Consider the following 23160-nt stretch of genomic DNA (forward strand, 5'->3'; position numbering starts at 1 on the left):
TGTGACGCCAACTCACAAAGGAGGATCAAAGGACAACACAAGTAATTATAGACCTGTTAGTTTAACTTCTGTTCCCGGAAAAGTAAAGGAGGCACTGGTTAAAGAACCATCAGCATGTTCAGGAGGCAACTAGAGGCAACCAGGATCATCTAGACAAGACTTCAATTATAGCTCGGACACAGCATGGTTTTGTTAAGGGGAAGTCTTGCCTGACCAATTTGATTGGATACTATGATGCAGTCACAAAAGAACTGGATACAGGGAATAACTTTGATATTATATACTTGGATCTTAGAAAGGCTTTTGATACTGTTGCAGATGGAAGACTGCTGTACAAATTGGAGCAGTGTGGCATTGGAGGCAAATTGCTGCTATGGATAAAGGGGTGGTTGAGGGGGAGAAGATAGAGACTGGTAATCAATAGACACTGCTCATCGTGGACTGATGTTATTAGTGGAGTCCCTCAGGGTTCAGTGTTGGTTCCATTGTTTTCTGTATTTATAAATGATATTGATGGTGGTATATCAAGCTTAATGTCCAAGTTTGCAGACGATACAAAGGTTGGTAGGGTTGTCAAGGACACTACTGACACTATGCTGCTGCTTGATTTGATTTGATTTGAGTTTTATTGGCGCATCAGCAACTGAGGCTATAATGCGCCAAATACCGGTCATATGTAAAAAATTAAAACATTCAGTGACCTAAGTTTTTAGGCCACCATGTCCAGATGTATAATAACAAAGATATAAAAAATAAACCAATAAAGACGTAACAATAACATAAATTTTAAATACAATTAAAAACTTTTATTGATTTAAAATAGCTAAAAACAGCAGACACGTTGTCATTGTCGGATAAAATCTGACTGAGTGTATACGGCTCAGTCAGATGGTTAAAAGCGGTAGAACGAGTGCTGCTAAAATCTGGACAGTCAATTAAAAGGTGTCTGATTGTTAAAATTGTGCCACAGGACACACACATAGGAGGGTCATCAGCCCTCACTATGCTGCTGCAACAGGATCTGGAAAGGTTGAGCAGATGGGCTGAGATGTGGCAAATGAAGTTTAACATTGACAAATGTAAAGCACTACATATGGGAAACAGCAACCGCAGAGCAACATATCAACTCTGTGGTACTACACTGACAGCTGTAGAAAATGAAAGGGACCTGGGAGTGGTTGTGCAGGCAGATATGAAGTTCTCTGAGCAGTGCAGACGGGCTGCAAAAGTAGCTCATGGTGTATTGTTAAAGATATATAGGAATTTTTCTAGCAGGGATAAGGAGGCGATTATTCCCTTATATAAGACAATGGTCAGGCTCTCCTAGAGTACTCCTGTAAACAGTACTCCTAGCGTACTGTTTACAGGTCTGGAGGCCTCATTTCAGGAAGGATGTAGAGCTGCTGGAACAAGTACAGAGAAGGGCAACAAGATTAATGAATGGAACAAAGGGATGCTCTTACGAAAAAAGGCTTAAGTTTTGCAAATTACACTGTCTGGAGACTAGGCACCAGCGAGGTGTTCTGATAGAGGTGTATAAAGCCTTGAATGGTTTGAGCATGCTCAATGCTGATGGGATTCTTCCTCTTGCTCAGAATAATAACCTGAGAGGGCATAAATTCAAATTGTGGAAAGACAGATGTAGGATAGACGTGCGGAAATTTGCCTTTAGCCAGCGGGTGGTTGGTTGGTGGAACAGACTTCCAACCCTTGTCGTGGAAGTTGATAGCCTAAATAAGTTTAAGGCTCAGCTGGACAGGTATTTCGAACGAACAGAGGGTGAAGTGGAAGTTTTTTTTTTTTTTTTTTTGGCTGATGCTGCATAAGCTTGCTTTCTTGCATCAAATGCCTCTACTAATGCTAATTGGAGATACATTTGCACGTCTCCACTCCGTAGGGATTTCCAGAGTTCAAGGATGCTCTCATAATTATGGCCAGGGGTTTGCTTACTTACTTACTTTGCCACCTCCTTTAACATAACTGGATAGATCCCATCCACCCCAGGTGCCTTTCTTAGGTTTACAATTTCTCCTCCACTTTTCTTTTAGTTATTACAAAATCATTTTACTTCCTGTCACAATTTGATAAACATCTGGCCCTCTCCTCCTTGAATAACTCATGTGTGAATGCAGATGCAAAATACTCATTTAATTTGGCAGCTCTCTGCAAACAATCATCTACAGTTAAACCATTCATATCAAATGGAAAAATCTAATTCATCCCTTTCCTTTTAGTTTATATAAGAAAAGAAGTCTTTGCCGTTTTTCTTTCCACCCATTGCCAAAGATTTCTCATAATCTACCTTTGCTTTCCCCGGTGAAATACCACCACTTTCCTTATTGGAGGCTTGAAGTGGTGAAACAATGTTTAGTCTCTAGAGCAAAGTTTCCAGCATTCCCCTCTCCCCATACTTCTCCTTCAACCCATGCACAGTACTAAGTACTATAGGTTTTGATACCTTTCGTGTTTGGGGTTTTCATAGAAAAAAAAAAAAAAAAAACCTCCTTTGATTTGATTATAGACTAGCTTATATATACCATAGGCTTCTGTGTCACCTGATAATTTATATGCATCCCTTGCATTTTTCTTCTCTGCCACAAGTCTCATTAGTTCATCTGACATCCATTTGGGCCCAAACCTGGAACAGTATCTCTTAGTTGGAACAAAAACCCCAGTAGCTTGCAAGATTACTTCCTTGAATGCTTCATATTTACAATTTGCTGTTGCTAACGTCATCAGTTGGTCCCACTATACAGAACTTAAAGAAATCTCTGAGACCACTGTAGTCACCTTTACGATAGCAAAAAACCTTTCCCTTTACCTCTGACATCTTTAAGTAAATTCCACATCGGTACACTGTGATCACTGCCACCTAGTGGTTCCTTTATCTGTAAAATATGATATATGATAATTAAATCTCTGAGACCACTGTAGTCACCAGTTCCATGGAGGAAAGACACAAAACTTCAAATAAATTTTAACACAAATTTTTAATTTTTACAAATAATGTAATTCTGCAATCCTTGCAAGGGGCTAACATCTGCTGAGTATGGGTTTGGCACACCCAGGGTCCTCAGCTGAATATAATCACACTTCTCTTTCTTAGTGATTCCCTTTTACTTTTCTTTTTTTCTTTCTCTCTTTCTTTCTTCTCTCTCTCTCTCTCTCTCTCTCTCTCTCTCTCTCTCTCTCTCTCTCTCTCTCTCGGGGTGCTTCAGAAATGTTTTCTTTTTGGCTGGTGCAGCATGGGCCTCAGGCTTCCTTGCACCATATGGCTAATAATAATAATAATAATAACCACAATAACACTAAAAACTCTGAAGTGTCACAATACTCTTAATTAAACTTCATTCATGAGAAACATCCATAAAGTTGCATGGGTATCAGGTCAGAAATTTAAGACAAAATAATTCAAGTAGCCTACAAGAAAATGGCATGTATTTGCAAAAAGAAGAAAAGGAAAAGTAAGGTAAGCAAAATGAAAAGTAAGGATAGGAAAGGAGATGAAACAATTTTGAAAAAGCTAAAGGAAAGTGAGTAGTTGGGGTACAGAGTTTATAGGCATCCCATGCATTTTTCTTCTCAGCAAAGAGTCTCTTGTTGAAGGTGGATATAAAAAAGGCACCTGGGGTTGTTTGTTTGTTATTTGGTTTTTAGGAGCATTAGCAACTAAGGCCATATTGCTCCAAGGATATGCGGCAGTCACTCCCTAACCTTTCCGCATCCTCCGTATTTGGTAGTCATGGACTCGAACCCCGGTCTAATCAAGAAGCGTGTGCTACGCACTGCTGCTCCTGCCCACCTGGCTACAGAGGCGCCTGGGCACCTGGGGTTTCTAGGGATCAAAAGGAGACATGACTAATTACAGACCTGTCCAGGGAAAATAACGGAAACACTGGTTAAAGAAGGACCATTTCTTCTTTAACCCGGAATAGGCAGGCAATTACACTGCAATCACAGCATGGATTTGTCAAGGAGCAGTCTCGTCTAACCAATCTGATAGGTCACTATGATGCAGTGACCAAGAAACTGGATACAAAAATAATTTTGACATCATATTTGGATTTCAGGAAGGCTTTGATACTGCTGAACATAAAAGACTGCTTTACAAACAGGAGCAATGTGGCATTAAGGACAAGTTACTGCTTTGAATAAAGGGAAGGTTTTGTGGAAGAAAACAGAGTGGTTATCAATGTACACTGCTCTTTGTGAATTAATGTTATTAGTGGAGTTCCCATAGTTCAGTGCTGAGTCCATTGTTGTTTTCAATATTTATCAATGAAATTTATATGTCTAAGTTTAAAGATGACAGAAAGGTTGGCAGGGTGATTAATGACAGTCATAAAGGAGAGTTCTGCAACAAGATCTAGAAAAATTTGGTCGATGGGCTGTGAAATGGCAGTTGAAGTTTAACTTTGACAAATGCACATGGGTAGCTGTAACCCCAGAGTAACTTATCAACTGTTTGGTACTACATGCAAGGAAGTCAAGAATGAAATAGACTTGTGGCTAATTGTGCAGTCAGACATGGAATTCTCTGAGCAGTGCAGATATCCTTCCAAGACAGCTCATGGGGATTTGTCAATGATATACAGAAACTTTGCTACAACAGATAAGGAGTTGATTATCCCTTTGAATAAGGCCATGGTTATGCCACATCTTGAATACTGTATAGAGGTCTGGAGGCCTCACTTTAGGTAGGATGTAGATCAATTGGAATGGCTACAGAGAAGTGCAACCTGATTGGTGAAGGGAGCAAAGGGGTACTCTTACCTAGAAAGGCTTCAGTTCAGCAAACTGCAGCATCTCAAGACTAGGCACCCGCAGAGAGATCTGACTGAGGTTTTTAAAGTCTTAAATGGATTGAGTAAGCTGAATGTTAATGGTATTGTTCCACTTTAGAATTAGCAAAGGCACATAACACAAGAAAGCAAGCAAGAAAGCAAGCAAGAAAAAAAAAAAAAAAAAAAAATCCCTTATTTCACCAATCCACTAGTTCCAAATGTTTGTCAAGTTCTGCATTGAATCTATTTGTTGTTGTTATTTGGTTTTTAGGAGTGTTAGCAACTAAGGCCATATTGCTCCGGGAATATGCGGTGGTCATTCCTTGACCTTTCCGCATCCTCCATATTTGGTGGTGACGTTGAATCTATTTAAGCTATCAACTTCTACAATGACAGATGGAAGTTTGCTCCAATAATCAACCACCCGCTGAAGGCAAAAAGGCAAAATTCCACACATCTATCCTACAACTGTCTTTCCTCAATTTGAATTTATGCCCTCTCAAGCAATTATTCTGAGCAAGAGGAAGAATCCCATCAGCATTGCATGCTCAAATCATTCAAGGCTTTATACACCTCAATCAGAGCACCTGTGAGGTTCTCTGATTGAGGATTAGTGAATGAAACAAAGCAACCCTTTGTTCCATTCACTAATCTTGTTTCCCTTCTCTGTACTCATTCCAACAGCTCTACACCCTTCTTAAAATGAGGCCTCCAGACCTGCATACAGTACTGAAGGTGTGGCCTGACCACTGCCTTATACAAGGAGTAATCACCTCCTTATTCCTGCTAGAAAAATTTCTGTTATCACTGACAAGACACCATGAGCTTCTCTTGCAGACCATCTGCACTGCTCAGAAAAATTTATATCTGCCTTCACAATTACCCCCAGGCCATTTTCATTCTCTACCGCTGTCAGTGTAGTACCACAGAGTTGATACATTACTCTGAGGTTACTGCTTCCCATAGGTAGTACTTTACATTTGTCACCTCTCAGCCATTTGCTCAACATTTCTAGATCCTGTTGCAGCAGTGTACTGTCATTAGTGTCATTAATAACCCTGCCAACCTTCATATCTTCTGCAAACTTGGACATTAAGCCTGATATACCATCACCAATATCATTTATAAATACAGAAAACAACAATTAGTAAAATAATAAGAGGAGTTTACCTCAATATAAAAACATGATAATAGAAAACAACAATGGACCCAACACTGAACCCTGAAGGGACTCCATTAATAACATTAGTCCACGAAGACCAGTGTCCATTCATTACCACTCTCTGGCATTGGAGGCAGCAATTTGCCTCCAATGCCACACTGCTCCAATTTGTGCAGCAGCAGCCTTCCTTCTGCAACACGGAAGGCTGCTGCTGCACAAATTGGAGGCCAAATAAGAGGCCATAAGTTCAACTTGAACTTATGGTCCCTTATTTGGATAGTCTTAGCAAGTAGAAGAATACCATTAAGATTCAGCTTACTCAATCTATTCAAGGCTTTAAAAACCTTGAATGGATTGTAGATTAGGCAGGCAAAGGCAGATTACGAGAAATCATTGGCAAGGGATGCAAAGAAAAACAGCAAGGAGTTCTTTACTTATGTAAACTCTAGAAGGAAGGGGATGAATCCGATTGGTCCACTTGATATCGATGGTTCAACTGTTGATGATCCTGCTCAGGTAGCTAACAAACTAAATGAATATTTTGCATCGACATTCACACATTACGAGTTATTCGGGGAAGGGAATGCAGAAGGTGTATTCAACTCTGGCAGAAAGCTAGATAACCTTGTAATAACTCAGAGTAAAGTGGAGGAGAAATTGTTGAAGATAAACATAAGAAAGGCACCTGGGAGTGGATGGAATCTATCCAGTTATATTAAACCCTTAGCCATAATTATGAGAGCTTCCCTGCACTCAGGGGAGGTACCCATGAACAACTGGAGATGTGCAAATGTGACCCCAATCCACAAAGGAGGATCAAAGGGAGACACAGGTAATTACAGACCTGTTAGTTTAACTTCTGTTCCAGGGAAATTAATGGAGGCACTGGTTAAAGAAGCACTGCAGGATCATCTAGACAAAACTTCAGTTATAGCTCGGACACAGCATGGGTTTGTTAAGGGGAATTCTTGTCTGACCAATTTGATTGGATACTATGATGTAGTCCCAAAGAAACTGGATGCAAAGAATAACTTTGATATCATATATTTGGATCTTAGAAAGGCCTAGTGACGTAATTGCTTCGCCCTCTTCTCCCATTACCAAGGACTTTCTATCGCAACTCTGAGATGTAATTGAAGACCACGGTTATTTTCCTCAGCAAGTTTTCAATGTGGACAAGGTAGGATTGTTATGGAAGCATGTGCCAAACAGAACATTTGTCATGACTCATTACTTTCATCCATTGAACTTTCCATTTCAATGCATGACATCATGGCCATTGCAAGGAGAGCTGGATCTGAAGACGTAGATGAGGCTAACGTGAATGAGTTGCTTCGATCCCACAGAGGGTAAGCTCACCAATGAGAACCTTCTCAAACTGAAGAAAGACTTATATGAAGTTGATGACCTGCTCTTTGTTGTTCCCTTCCAGCTTAACTCATACAGTTTATCTTCAAGTGAAGGATCTTTCATCTGTAAATATCAATCTTTCAACAAAGCAAATAGTTGCATTTTTTAAGCACATCGACAATTCCATTAGTATCATTAACAAGAATGATTATTAATTGACAGAGAAAGAAGCACTACATTTTCTAGAGATGTAGAATTCTTTGTCTTATTACAAAGAACTCTACAGGTAAAGAAAAAATGCTGCCATTGGATTGGCTCTCTCCTGACCATTTCTTCAACAGAAGCTGAAATTAGCAATCTGGGACCTTCAAAGGAGCAAGAAGAGGAGGGTATTAGTTGATTTTTTTATATTATATTTTATATTTTTATAAAATGAATAATAAAAATTTTATTATTAATTTCATAAAATTTTTAAATTTCATTTAAAATTTTATAATAAAATAAAATAGTAAAATTTTATATTTTTTTAACAATGCACAATGACTAAAAGACAACTTATTAAGACAATCATTAGCATTAGCAGAGACATATGATGCAAGAAAGCAAGCGTATGCAGCATCAGCCAAAAAAAAAAAAAAAAAAACACTTCCACTTCACCCGTCCGTTCGTTCGAAATACCTGTCCAACTGAGCCTTAAATTTATTTACGCTATCAACTTCCACAACAGTCTGTTCCACCAACCAACTACCCGCTGGCTAAAGGCAAATTTCCGCACATCTATCCTACATCTGTCTTTCCTCAATCTGAATTTATGCCCTCTCAGGTGATTATTCTGAGCAAGAGGAAGAATCCCATCGACATTCAGCAGGCTCAAACCATTCAATGCTTTATAACCGCTATCAGATCACCTCGACGGTGCCTAGTCTCCAGACACTGTAATTTGCAGAACTTAAGCCTTTCTTTTAAGAGCAACCCTTTGTTCCATTCACTAATCTTGCTGCCCTTCTCTGTACTCGTTCCAGCAGCTCTACATCCTTCTTGAAATGAGGCCTCCAGACCTGTATACAGTACTCAAGGTGTGGCCTGACCAATGCCTTATACAAGGGAATAATCACATCCCTATCCCTGCTACATGGTGTCACACAGAGATAAGGAATGCAGAATTGGAGTTTAGGGAGTACAATGTGTACAGAAAGGATAGACAGGGAGGAGGGGGTGATGCTGTTAGTTAAGAAACACAAAATCTAAGGAAGCGCATCCTGTTGTCATTGGTGGACAGTTCAGTGTTGAGTCAGTTTCGTGTGACATAAGCACTGGGAAAACCAAGTTGAGAGTAGAAGTGTATCATAGGCTTAACGACTCTGATGAGTACAATGAACAACTACACAGAGAAATAATGGACCAGTAAATCAGATTGTTTTATAATGGGGGATTTTAACTTCCCAGATATAGACGAACTTGTTGGTTGGTCACTCACACACTAGCAACACTTTTGTGGATTTATTGCACGAATGTTTTCTACAGCAGCATGTTCGAGAGGCAACCAGAGGGAGTAATATTCTTGATCTGATTATCAGCAGTGATACTTCATGCATTAAGAATCTGCAAATACAGAAACGACTAGGTGGCAGTGATCACACCATACTGATGTGGGATTTACTTAAAGATGCAACTACCAGCAGGGGTAAAGGGAAGGGTTTTTGCTTTCATAAAGGTAAATAGAGGGGTCTCAGAGATATTTTACATTCTACTTTTAAATTGGGATCAACTGATGATGTTACCAACAGCAAATTCTAAATGGGAATCATTCAAGGAATTAATCTTGGAAGCTACTAGGCTCTTCATACCAATTAAGAAATACAGTTCAAGGTTTAGGCCTAAATGTCGTGGGAGAGAAGAAAAATGCATGAGAAGCATATATTATCAGGAGACACAGATGCCTATGTTAGATATAAGATAGTTTGTAATCAAGTCACAAAGGACATTAGGCAAGCAAAGACAGATTACGAGAAATCTTTGGCAAACAATACAAAGAAAAACAGTAAAGACTACTGTTTTTCTTTGTATTTTTAACACTCTAGAACGAAAACTCTAGAACCAAAGGGATGAATCTTACGTAAACTCTAAAACGAAAGGGATGAATCAGATTGGTCCACTTGACATCGGTGGTTCAATTGTTGATGCACCTGCTGAGGTAGCTGACAAACTGAATGAGTATTTTGCAGAGAGTGGTAATCAATGGATACTGCTCTACGTCGACTAATGTTATTAGTGGTGTCCCTCAGGGTTCGGTGTTGGGCCCATTGTTGTTTTGTATATTTATCAATGATATTGATGAAGGTATATCAAGCTTAAAGTCAAAGTTCACGGATGACACAAAGGTTGGCATCGTAGTTAATAACAGCAATGACAGTATGCTGCTGCAACAGGATCTGGAAAATTTGGGTAGATGGCTGAGAATTGGCAACTGAAGTTTAACATTGATAAATGCAAAGTACTACATATGGGTAGCAGGAAACCCCACAGAAATGTACCAACTATGTGGTGTTACACTCAGGGTAGTGGAGAATGAAAGAGACCTTGTGGTAATTGTGCAGTCAGATATGAAGTTTTCTGAGGAAGGACGGATGTTGAATAGATGTGCGGAAATTTGCCTTTGGCCAGCGGGTGGTTGGTTGGTGGAACCGACTTCCATCACTTGTTGTTGAAGTTGATAGCCTAAACAAATTTAAAGCTCAACTGGACAGGTATTTCGAACGAACGGAGGGGTGAAATGGGAGAGGGTTTTTTTTTTTTTTTTTTGGCTGATGCTGAATAAGCTTGCTTTCTTGCATCATATGCCTCTACTAATGCTAATGCTAATGCTAAACAGTGCAGCTGGGCTTCCAGAGTAGGTCATGGGGTCTTGTCAGTGATGTACAGGAATTTTGCAAGCAGGGATAAGGATGTGATTATCCCCTTGTATAAGGCAATGGTCAGGCCACACCTTGAGTACTGTATACAGAGGAGGGGCCTCTGTATAGAGGTCTGGAGGCCTCATTTTAGGAAAGATGTAGAGCTGCTGGAACGTGTACAGAAAAGGGCAAAAGGTTGCTGTTACCAAGAAAGGCTTAAGTTCTGCAAGTTGCAGCACCTGGAGACTAGGCACCTGTGAGGTGATCTAACTGAGGTGTACAAGGCCTTGAATGGTTTGAGCAAGCTGATGGAATTCTTCATCTTGCTCAGATTACACACCTGAGTTGACATAAATTCAAATTGGGGAAAGACAATTGTAGAATAGATTTGCAGAAATTTGCCTTTAGCCAGCAGGTGGTTGATAGTTGGAACAAACTTCCATCTATTATAGAGGAGGTGAACAACTTAAATAAGTTCAAGGTAGAACTAGACAAACATTTGGAATGAATGGATGGGTGAAATGGGAAGGTTTTTTTTTTTTTTTTTTTTGGCTAATGCTATATAAGCTTGCTTTCTTGCATCACATGCCTCTAATAATGCTAACATCCTATTTAGTCAGTGTCAACATGAATATCATATATATATCTTTCAACCTGCCCAAAGAAAGCACATTTATAGTTTATTTCATTTTCAATTATTTTATTTTTAAAATATCATTTTCTTGAATTGGTGAAGTCAAGCAAAAATTAGTTCAAAAATTTTTGAACTTTTAAACTGAGTTTGTAAAACCAAATTTCAGGTTTCAAACATCCTCAATCCATGAGATAAGATATTTGAAAATGGAGAAATTACTGTATTGCTTAACATGGATGGTTCATCAAAGAATGGGGGGGTTATTCCTGTATACTAAATGAAAACAGCAGTAAAAAAAAAAAATTATGGCTATTTTAAAAGTGATATTTTAAAATATTACCTTCATTTTGTTTTTGGGTGGAATTAAACACCTTAAAAATAAAAGTATAGAACTGCAGCACAGCATCATGGAAATTGATTGGTTTCATAGCTAATAGAATGGCTCTAAGGTGCAGTCGCATCTCATTTTCTATTGGGAGCTGATGTACATTCAAGGAAACTTGTGCGTCTGATGGTAAAACTTCCATTTCACTTAAAAGATCTTCATGTAAACACTGAAGTTGCGATACTAATGGTGCATATGACTGCATGTAGTCATAAAGTACTTGCACGGCCTGAGGAAAGGATGGCACATTAAAAAAGGACTGGTCATTAAAATTCTCAAAATAACTCCAAAACTGAGGTACAATTACTGTCCGTAAATGCTGCTGAAATTCCACTAAAAACCATTCTCCAATAATGTGAGCAAGACCATGTTGATGCAGAAGTTCAAGTGCAGCATTCAAATCTTGGCTAGCAGGAATACTATCTTTCTGAAAAATACAGAAAATATAACATCTACAAATGAATAATTATCTTGCTGATTTTCTAAAGTAAATAAATAAATGCAAAATGAGTTCAGTCTTTATCAATCTCATTATTAAATAATTTCATAGTGGCACTACCTGATCAAGGCTAGCACTAAAATCAAATTCTTGCATTTAAAAAAAATATAAGAACTTTTTGTATTCACATACAAAATTGATGCACAGCACACCTGGCTATAATTTTTTTTTTTTTTTTTTTACATATACAAGGACCCCCTGGCTTATATAATACTCAACTTAATTCGACTTCACAAGTGTTTGCTAGCCAGTGCCAACTTAAAAAATCATGGAAACGTATTTTGCATCCCATAGGAACAAATGGAGGTATCGCAAAAATATCGTAATGTGAACCCCAATAACACTGTTTTTTTTTTTTTTTTTTTTGTAATTCATTCCAAGTCCTTGGAAGTTGAAAATTTCCCTATATTACTTAAGCTATTTATCTCATATTTATAATGGAAATTGCACTACCCTTTCATCATTATCATATGTTCCCATTATAAGAATTAATTTTGAACGCCTTTATAATATTTTTCTAAAGCATGTTTCTGGAGTCACCACCAAAAAACAATAAAAACAATTTGCACTTTCCGGTTTATTGGGCTTTTCTGTTAGTGCATCTAATTATAAACGGGTAGTAAACTCAATTTTATTGCATATAATACTGATAACTGCAATTGTGTGGGTTTTTATACTACTATGGTGAAACATTTACCTCTTCTGAAATCTTCAATCATATAAAAAACAAATTTTCAGAAACTTCTCTTCATTCCTATTTATGTATTACAATGATTAAGGAAAAGTGACCAATGAAAAGTGCAAGTGGTGGTAGTGCCAGGAAACAAAAACAAATTGATTTAGAAATGAAGATGAAAAATGATTAAGAAGTAGAAAGCAGGACAAAGTTTGTCATCTATTGCAAGGAAATTAGGTCTCGCTGCTTCAAAAGTGAATACTATTTTAAGGGACAGTGTGCATATAAAAAAACATGTCAAAGGATCAACACATATAACATCAATAATGATCACAAAACAGCGTTCAGGTGCCATATCAAAGATGGAACAGCTGTTAATAATATGGATGGAAAATCAGATTCAGAAGTGGGTGCCCATGAGTCTAATGACCATTCAAGCAAAAGCAACAAGTATTTATAAAGATATTAAGGATAAGTATGGCAAACTCAATCCAAGTTCGTGGCAAGCAACCGGTGGTTTAATAGGTTCGAGCATCACGCCAGTTTCCACAAGACTGCTCTGTATTGGAAAAAAATTCCGGATCGAACATACATTGTCAAAGAGGAAAATATAATGCCAGGTTTCAAGGCATGAAAACAGAGGGCCACACTCTTGCTTCGGGCTAATACAGCGGGAGATTACAGATTAAAACTGCTGCTTGTGTACCATTCTGGAAATCCTCGTGCATTTAAGGGCATCAATAGAGCCACCCTACCTGTGCATTTCTGATCGAACTAGAGAGCATGGATAACAATATCTCTCTTTGAGGATTGGTTTAAATGCTGCTTCATTCCCGAGGTTGAAAAATATTGTAAAGACAACGACGTTCCTTTCAAGATTTTGCTTCTATTAGATAATGCTCCTGGACATCCTACACATCTAGATGATTTCAATTCGAATGTGAGAGTCATATTTCTACCAACAAACACGAATTCACTCATCCAACCTATGGATCAGGGTGTTATTTCAAATTTAAAAGCATACTATTTATGCACAACATCTGCTCAGGCATTGTCTGCAGTAGACGATGAGAAAAATTTTACGTTGAGACTTTTGGAAATCTTAAAATATTTACCACGCCACCTTAAACATTAATAAGGCCCGGGCAGAAATTACTAAAAGTTGTTTAAATGGTGCATGGAAGAAAATATGCCCACGGCACATAAAAGGCTTCAAAGGATTTGAAAAAGACGAATCATATGAAGAGGTTACAGAAAAGACTGTAAAGGTTGCACAGCTACTTCAGTTGTAGATTGATGCCAAAGACATGGAGAAGTTAATACAGGAAGAAGAAAAGGAATTATTTAGGAAAGAACTTAACAGAGGGGTGAATGATATGCTTGTTTGCTACAGAGAAATCTACGATGAAAAGAAAAAATCCAACGTTCAGTCATCCATTTATATGTTCTTTCATAAGGTTGAGCGGCCAACCCCTTCTAAATTTCCACATCCTTCAACCTCCACAGTGCAGTACTTATCAGCTGAAGACGTTGATTCTGGCAACGATGCTCAAGAGGTAAAACTTACTAACATTATACCTGTAAAAATTCCTCTTTTTTTTGTAATTTTATAATTTTAAATTTTTTTTTTTAAATTGCAGGCTTTTGTAATTTTTCCTGAGCATGTGATAAAAAATTGAATAAATACAATAAATAATTCTATTTACATTTTCGTCGAACCTAACTTTTTTGATTCAGTCAATTCAGCGAGTACAATTGCGAGTGCTGCACAAGCATGGGGGGGAATTCCGACTTACGTAAAATCTGACTTACGCAGCGTTCCGTGGAACGCAACCCTTACATAAGTCTGGGAGTTCCTGTATATAGTCTCATCTATATATGTGTATACTTAAAAGAATAAAAGAGATTATTTCAATCTGGGTGGTAGAATACTTCAGAACAATGCTCTCCAAATGTCAACGGATAAAATAATTAAATAATTAAATGAATTCTAGCATGACAGTAAATGGGCCACCTGTAGTACTGGGATCCATTGCTTAAATATAAATACATATATCCAGTAAAAATTTTAATACACATTTAATTACAAATGTTTGTAGCTTTCAAGGCTAAACGGGCCTCTTCGTTGGCAAATACTAACACTTCCATGCAGCAACAATGAACACCAATCTAGTGGTTGAATGGTCAACATCGTGCCAACGTATGTCTCATTGCGCACACAACTGTATCCTTTAAAATTTTGCCTCTAACATCTCCATTCTGTTAGTACAGTCAGTCCTCGTATAACACGTGTTTACACTACAATATCTAGGTTTGATCTTAGACAAAAACCTTTCCTTCACTCCTCATCTAGACCAACTCAGGATTAAGATCAGGAAGTATGCTGCCCAAGTCTCAAGAGTTGCCCGGAAGGACTGGGGCTTAAAGAAGAGAACGCTGTCACTCTTCTATAAGGCAGTTTTCATCCCGGTTATCACCTATGCTTCTGGAGTCTGGTACAAGAAGGCCAATACCGTAGTAAACAGATCGCGCCTAGGAACTATCCAGCGCTCTCTTCTCCTTCTGTCCTCGCGTGCTTGTCGCACTGTCAGCACCCATGCGCTACAGGTCCTCACTGGATCTCTTCCACTGGACCTGGAGATTGTTCGTCATGGGTTGCTCTACCAAATAGCCAAAGGAAGAGCAGTTACTTGTGCAGGTTTCACCACTGACCCAGCAAATAATAGAAACGCTGAAAAGATGAGACTTAATGAACATCTAACAGACACCTGGCAAGAAAGATGGCAGACATCAACTAAAGGCGCTGTCACCAAAAGATTCCTCCCTGATGTCAGGGCCTTCTACCCCCTCACACCTGTCTGGTTTTCACCAGGACTCTATGCTACCTACCTCCTCACTGGACATGGCTCCTTCCAGAAAAAACTACATGACTTCAGAATTTCAGACTCACCCCGCTGCCACTGTGGAGAGGATCAGACGTGGGAGCACCTTGCCCACAGCTGTGAAATCTACGAGGACTTCAGGAGGATCCTAATAACAAAACTACGCTTCAACTACCAAAATCAAGAACACCTCACCCTACAGAATGAAGAAACTTACCGAGCTCTGACTCAATTTGCAATGGACTTATTTACCAGGCAGAAAGCACTACCACCACCTTAGTATCCGAATCAATAGGTCATAACAACCATGACTGCCAATTGTTGCTATTCATCATTGAGCCATGAATGCTAATGCCTTGGACCAACTTGCACAAGACTTGACCAGCAGTGCAATCAAAGACAGGGTCCACACATACTTTGACAAATTCCTCATCATTGATTCCTGGACAAACTTTTCTCGACCAGACGTGACACATCTCATCAAGAAGAGGCCTAGCATCGATCCCTGGACTTGACCATTAATCTTGGACTCCCGGTTTTGACCACCCCCACTGTTCGTTCTGATGGACTACTGGACCAGCCTTCAGTCTGGATGCGACAAAGGCTCACCAAATGGAGTCCCAATGACAGCACCTGAACTAGACCTTACTGAACATGACCCATCCACCATAGCAGCACTCACACTGCTGGATTTCCAGCAAGTTGTCGGCTGCAACTGACTGGCCGTGCTAGCTGTACCTACCCTGAACTTGCGGGGTATATCTCTCTCTCATTTTTTTTTTTTTTTTTTTTTTTCCGGCTTTCTTCTGTTTCCTGCCATCCGTTCTTTACTCCCCCCCCTATTTTTCTCTTACAGAATGATTTTTTATTTTTTTTTTTATTTTTTTTTATTTATTATTATTATTTTTATTTATTTTTTTTTTTGTGGGGAGGTGGTTTTCGTTCACCCGCCACCCCACTCTTCTCTCTGGTGAGGCGTTGGGCATGCCACATTGTCATCAGGGGCCATCTTCTCTATTGGCCGCTTTCTTCTGTTTCCTACCCTCCAGTCTTTTTGCCTTCCTCCCTTACTTTTCTCTTGCACAACGTTTTTTTTTTTTTTTTTTTAGTTTATATATATATATATATTTGTGTGTGGGTGTGTGTGTATATATAATTTTATATACACACACACTCATGCCCCCACAGGTCTAAATCTAAAAACATCAAAATTACTGCCCGACCTATTTGGCCCTAGAACAAGTTATCAGCGAACAACCCTACGCTCTGTTAAAATTACAACCGTTGCTCAAGAAACAGCGATCATCTCATTCTTAAATCTGGTCCTAGCCACTGAAATCCCAGGAAAGTAGGTGGCAGGACCCGCCAGAGTACTCTAGCTACAGTGGTACACCCGGTCAGCCTCCCCGTGGCATGGTGTGGTAACGTCGGGTCCCACTAGGGGCTCGGCAGCTAATAGACCGGAGGAACAAAGGGCACAACACAATATACAGCACATGACCCCCACACACTTCAAATCTCTGGCCCCGATACAATGTACACCCGCGGAGATGGGAGAAATCCCAGGAGCCGTTAGACACTAACATACCTTATACCTTATACACGAATTCGATCATAAACGATTTATAAATAGTGGAACGATGTCACATATAACACGAACCGAATTCACTTATGCACAATTCCCCTTTGTGTTTACAAGAAATGGCAGTCACACGCAGAATCACCCCAACTGTGAACGAAACACGATAGGAATGAAGAGAAGATTCTGAAAATGTATTTATGTTTTTTATATCAGTGAAGGGGAAACACATTTCACCATAACAACCCACACAATTCCAGCTATCGGTATTATCGCAAATGCAATTGATCGAGTTTATACCATTTTATAACAGATTCTACTAGCAGAAACGTAACTGGAAATTGTTTTTATTGTTTCATGATAGTAACCCCCAGAAATGTACTTTAGTAAAATGTGAGCTAGTGAGATGTTAGTGTGTCTCTGCCTTTATGATGTTGTTTATTCAGTTGCAACATGCGCGCAGCTTTGTTTATGTTTATCAAGCATGCCTCCTCATTTTGTAATTGTGCTTTATTCCCTAAAAATGAGTAAAATACGTAAAATGTGTGAAAAGGAAGCGTCCTGGTGAAGACTTAGAGAGAAAAAGAAAAGCAATATCAATAAACAGAGGCAGACTGGGTCAAAAATTCTTACCCAGGAAAATTTGTAGTGGCCTCACCCTAGGCAGTTATGGCCAAAATCACACCGGCCTCAGGCCCACCAGGATTTCCCCGGTAAGGCTTATGGCCAGTCTGTCGATAGAGAAAAAATATAAAATTGTGAAACACATTGAGAAAAATGAAAGACCATGTGATATTGCACGTGCTACAGGCCTAAATGAGGCAATGCCGAGAATTAGAAAGAATGCAGAGAAAATAAAAACAACTTTCACTGCAGCAATAACTCGAAGTGTAATTAAAATCTATTAGGTCAAAATACAGAATTGGAAGAAATGGAAACCAGATCATTTGATATTTTAGTGTTTCAGCCTTCCAGTTTCCTCAGTGTGTCAATAAAAACTGCCAGTGAGCACAAGAGAGTTTGGCAATCATCATCAGCACTTGCATACCATTACAACACTATAAATTAAGTGGATGCAAGAAAGATAATTGTTAACAAATAAAAATTATATTTGCATTTGTTTGCTATATTTATATTTGTTAACAATGTTTAATAACTCTTTAAAAATAACATTCTGCTCTCTATATTTTTGAGGATGAAAAAGTTGCAAATTACGGTTATATTTATTATTATTTTTTTTTTTTCCAAGTATCTGCAATTCTGCCCAGAACACAATAGAAGGGAGTGCATGATGAGAGTCCTGTCAATCGATTCAGACTGGAGAGTGTGCAAGGCTACTGGGGTAGAATTTTTCTCAGTATGGTCAGGGCTTGTTAACAGATGAGACTGTTAATACAGGGATGGGATACCCTTAAAGGAAGGGTGCAAAAAATATTTACTGATGCTATCAAGGAAGTTTTTAGGTAGGTCAGAAAAGTGCTAGCTTAGGGCAAGGGTGGGGAATACACAGACAAACACATTAACAACAGCCACAAGCAGAGATGAAAGCTATTCTTCCATTGCTTCTATTGGAACATGCAACAACCTAGAAACTAAGGTCCCAAAGATTTCAAAGCCTACTGTGGATCATACTGGAACAAGGAAATTCATAGACTGAGTTAGAATAACTAAAAGTAAGAACAGGTGCACGTACACCAAAGCTAGGAGCAGAGAAAATTAATCTGATGAATTTTTAAGTGCTGGTCAAGTAATCAAATGCACTCAGTGGATGTTATTGTTATTTGGTTTTTAGGAGCATTAGCAACTAAGGCCATATTGCTCCGGGGATATGCAGTGGTCATTTCCTGACCTTTCCGCATCCTCCGTATTTGGTGGTCACGGGCTCGAACCCCGGTCTAATCAAGAAGCGTGTGCTATGCACTGCTGCTCCTCCCCACCTGGCTACGGAGGCATTCGATGGAATATCAGAGACATGGTATCATTGAGATAAAAGGAATACAGAATTTAAATATGGGAAGTACAATGTATACAGAAAGGACAGGAGGGGTAACACACTTAATTAAGAAACACAATCTAAGACAGTGCACATCCAGCTGACATGGGTGGCCAGTGCAATGTTGAGTCACTTTGGTAGGACATTAGCACTGAGCAAAAAAAATTAAGAGTAGGAGTGTATTATAGGCTTAATGACTGTGATGGGTATAACAAATGTCTATACAGAGAAATATAGTGTGCAAGTAAATTAGAATGTCTTATAATGGGAAATTTTAACTTTTCAGATACTGACAGTAATTTATTGGTCACTGAAACACTGGCAAGAAATTTTCTACAGAAGTTTGTTTGAGATGCAACAAAAGAGAGAGTGATATTATTCACTATTTTCTACAGCAGCATGACTATATTCTAGAAAAGCATGTTTGAGAGACAAGAGAGAGAAATATTCCAAATCTGATTATCAGCAGTATTTATTAATTCATTAAGAATCTGCAGATAAAGGAACCACTAGGTGGCAGTGATCACAGTGTACTGAAGTGGAAGTTATTTAAAGATGTAAAGACCATCAGAGAAAAAGGGAAAGGTTTTTGCTTTCATAAGGTGATTATGGTTTTCTCAGACAGCTTTTAAATTCTATACAAAGGGACCAACTGATGATGTTACCAACAGCAATTCTAAATGAGAAGCATTCAAGGAATTAATCATGGAAACTACCAAGCTTTTCATACCAACTAAGAAATATTGTTCAACATTTAGGTGTAAATAGATGTCAGATGAACTAATGAGATTCGTGGCAGAGAGGAAAAATGCACGGGATACATACAAATTATAAAACAACACAGAAGCTTATGTTAAATATAAGCTAGTCTGTAATCATGTCACAAAGGAGATTCAGAAGGCTAAGGCATTACAAGAAATGTTTGGCAAAGGATGCAAAGAAAAACAGCAAACACTTCTTTACTTATGGAAACTTCAGAAGGAAGGAGATGAATAAAATTGGTCCACTTCATCTCAATGGTTTGACTGTTAATGATCCTGCTCAGAGAGCTGACAAACTAAAGGGTATTTTGCATCTACATTTACACATGAGAAATTCTGTAGAGAAGTAGAGGCCAGAGGTTTACCAAACTATAATGGAGGCTAAATGATTTTATAATAACTGAGAGAAAAGTGGGGGAAAAATTGAGTTAAAACAAAAGAAAGGTACCTGGGGTGGATGGAATCTATCCAGTTATATTAAGGGAGGAAGCAAACCATTAGCCATAATTATGAGAGCACCCTTGGATTCAGGAGAGGTCCCCAATGACTGCAGATATGCAAATGTTCCCCAATTAACAAAAGGGGATTAAAGGGTGACAAGTAATTACAAACTTATTTGTTTAATTTCTGTTCCAGAGAAAGTAATGGAATCACAGGTTAAAAAAGCAATACAGGATCATCTAATTACAGGATTGCAGTTACAATTCAGTCATATTATGGGTTGGTCAAGGAGAAATCTTGCCTGCCCAATTTGATTGGATATTACTATGTAGTCACAAAGGAACTGGATGCAAAAAATAAGTTTAAAATCTTATACAGTTGATTCCGGTTAATTGGGACACATCGGGACAGATCACTTTGGACCAGTTAAGCGGCTGCCCCAATTAAGCGAAATTTTAATGAGCTGAAAAGCACATTCTAAACGGAGGCAAAAAGGTATGAATAAAATAAAGGGAATGTGGTATTTAAAGAAAGCATACTGTATTTAAGTTATATTGGTGTAAACAAAATGTACGTATTTACATATAATGTACATACATTATATGTATGTACATTATATGAAGACACAGTACAGAATAATGTCCGTGTCAAGCAAAGGTTACACATTACTTAAGGGTTCTTACTTTGAAAAAAATTATGAAGTGTACCCTGACGTGTTCTCTTTATGGACTGCAATTGAACAAAGTCGGCGCAGGTATCTAATGCTGATAAAAGACTGCCTTCATTGCCTTCCTGCATGAAATAACATCTCAATTCAGTGATACATTTCCTGGCATCCTGGTTAGTCACTCGCTTAAGTATATCATCATGATAATTTTCTTGGTCTTTTGGTGTCTCTGAGTGTTTTGCCGGAATTTGTTCAATAATCGTTTCCTCATAATCTTCATCGTGGCATTGAAGGTTATCATCAATCGTTAAAAATTCTTCACAATTTTTGACCTGTTGCAGTTCCAAAGCCATTTCATTTTCTGTACAGCTTATTGCATCTGAATCACAGTCGTGAAACCACATTTAGCAAAACAATTTAGCAAAACAATCTCTATTGATTTCGAAGATGATGTCAGCATATTTTCCTCAATTGCTTCAAGGATGTGATTAACCAGCTTTCCGCAATAATAGGTCTTCAAATTTTTTATAATTCCCACGTCCATAGGCTTTATCAGGGATGTGGTGTTAGGGGGTAAAAATTCCAGTTCAATACTTTTTAAACCAGCTACATTAGTGTGCGGTGCAGTTGTCCAATGTCAACAGAATTTTTCTGGACTTCCATTGCAGTTCCATGTCCCAGTTCATTAGCCATTGCGTAAAAATATGTGGTCATCCACACCTTCTTATTGGCATAATACGAAACTGGCAAACTTCCTATTGTAAGCCCCTTGAAACAAGGAGGTTTGGCACTTTTACCAATAACCAAAAGTTTGAGTTTATCATTTCCTGACATGTTTGAGCAGCACAATACTGTTACATGATCCATTGCTTTCTTTGAACCGGACAGTGTTAAGTATTGACAGCTGAGGAAACCATCCGGCGTAGCACGATAATACAGACCTGTTTCATCGGCATTGTAAATGTCTTCCCCACTAAATATTTTAAGAAACTCTGGCAGTTTTTCAGATTTCCATTGCTCAGCACTCGTAGCATCCTTCTCGCCATGTGTCCTTCTCGCCATGTGCTTTTTTATAACTAATATCATGTCTATACTTCTATCGAGACAACCAACCATCCGTCGCGTTGAAATTTACGTGACCTAGCTTTTTGGCCAACTCTTCTGACTTGGTTTTTAGCATAGGGCCGCTTACACACACTCCTCGTTTAGATACAGTGGAATTCAAAGCATCTTCGACGTCTGGATCTTTGCCTTCCCTCTTGCTTACGAGATGTTTTCTTTAAATCCACGCGCAATGTCCACTCTTCTCTAAATTTTTCTTGTTGCTGTAGCAGTCATGAAATTGTAGATTTTGGCACTTTTATCTCCACTAGCTGACGTTGACTGATGTTAGGAGGTTGACTTTATCTTGTCAAGAATAGCGATTTTTTCTGAAAGCGACAAATCGTTACGTGGCATCTTGACAGGGGTCTTAAATGTACTGAAAAAAAGGGGAGGGGGGAACCAAAATCAGTGCACTGTTTGGTAAAGTTTTTAATCTATTCTAACCCGCAAGATGTATACATATGTACCTAGTGTGATCGTAAACAACTGCAAGCAAAATTTCTTCAGAATCCGATTACCACAACACAGAACAAACGTAAAACAACCACTGTACAGCATGACTTCGCAATAACTGATTCGGCTGCTGCCCGCATGATCTTTGTTACGAACCATCTAAATTATTTTATTGTTCAATAAACTATATTTAGATGTTTGTGCATGCCATCTAAATATAGTTTATTGTTCAATCAAGACCTTCATTGCCCCAATTAAGCAGGGAGTTGGCCCAAATAAGCAGAACAAATTCAGGCTACATATTTGTTTTGTTTCTGTTCTTCATAATTTGCCCCAAATAAGTGGCTGCCCCAATTAACTGGAATGCACTGTACTTGAATTTCAGGAAAACTTATAATACTATTACATATAAAAGGAAGCTGTACAAATTGGAGCAGTATGGCATTAAGGACAAGTTGCTACAATGGATAAAAGGATGGTTGAGTGAGAGAAGACTGAGTGGTAATCAATGGACACAGCTTGTCATGGACTAATGTCATTACTGGAATCCCCCAGGGTTTGGTGGACTATTGTTGTTTTCTATATTTATGAATGATATGGATAAAGGTATAACAGGCTTAATGACCAAGTTTGCAGTCATACAAAGGTTGGCAGGGTTGTCAATAAGAGTAACGGCAGTACACTGTTGCAACACGAACTAGAAAAGTTGGGCAGATGGGCTGAGAAGTGGCAGCTGAAGTTCAACATTGACAAACGCAAAGTACTGCATATGGGCAGCAGTAATCCCAAAGTAAAGCACCAACCATGCAGTAGTACACTCAGGGTAGGGGAGAATGAAAAAGACCTGGTGATAATAGTACAGTCAGCTATGAAATTATTATTATTATTATTATTAT

General features: G+C 38.6%; 1 protein-coding gene across 1 annotated transcript in view; it reads right to left on the minus strand.

The window, feature by feature from the left end:
• Positions 1–23160, minus strand: part of mr (anaphase promoting complex subunit morula) — a 596234-nt gene that overhangs the window by 562144 nt on the left and 10930 nt on the right. Inside the window, exon 2 of the mRNA XM_090388952.1 lies at positions 11165–11636. Coding sequence (XP_090245078.1) covers positions 11165–11636 — 472 coding nt within the window. The remainder of the gene's footprint in view (positions 1–11164; positions 11637–23160) is intronic.

Source organism: Mastigoproctus giganteus, chromosome 2 (genome assembly GCF_048544385.1).
Source record: "Mastigoproctus giganteus isolate SK-2022 chromosome 2, ASM4854438v1, whole genome shotgun sequence".
NCBI classification, from domain to species: Eukaryota; Metazoa; Arthropoda; class Arachnida; order Uropygi; family Thelyphonidae; genus Mastigoproctus; species Mastigoproctus giganteus.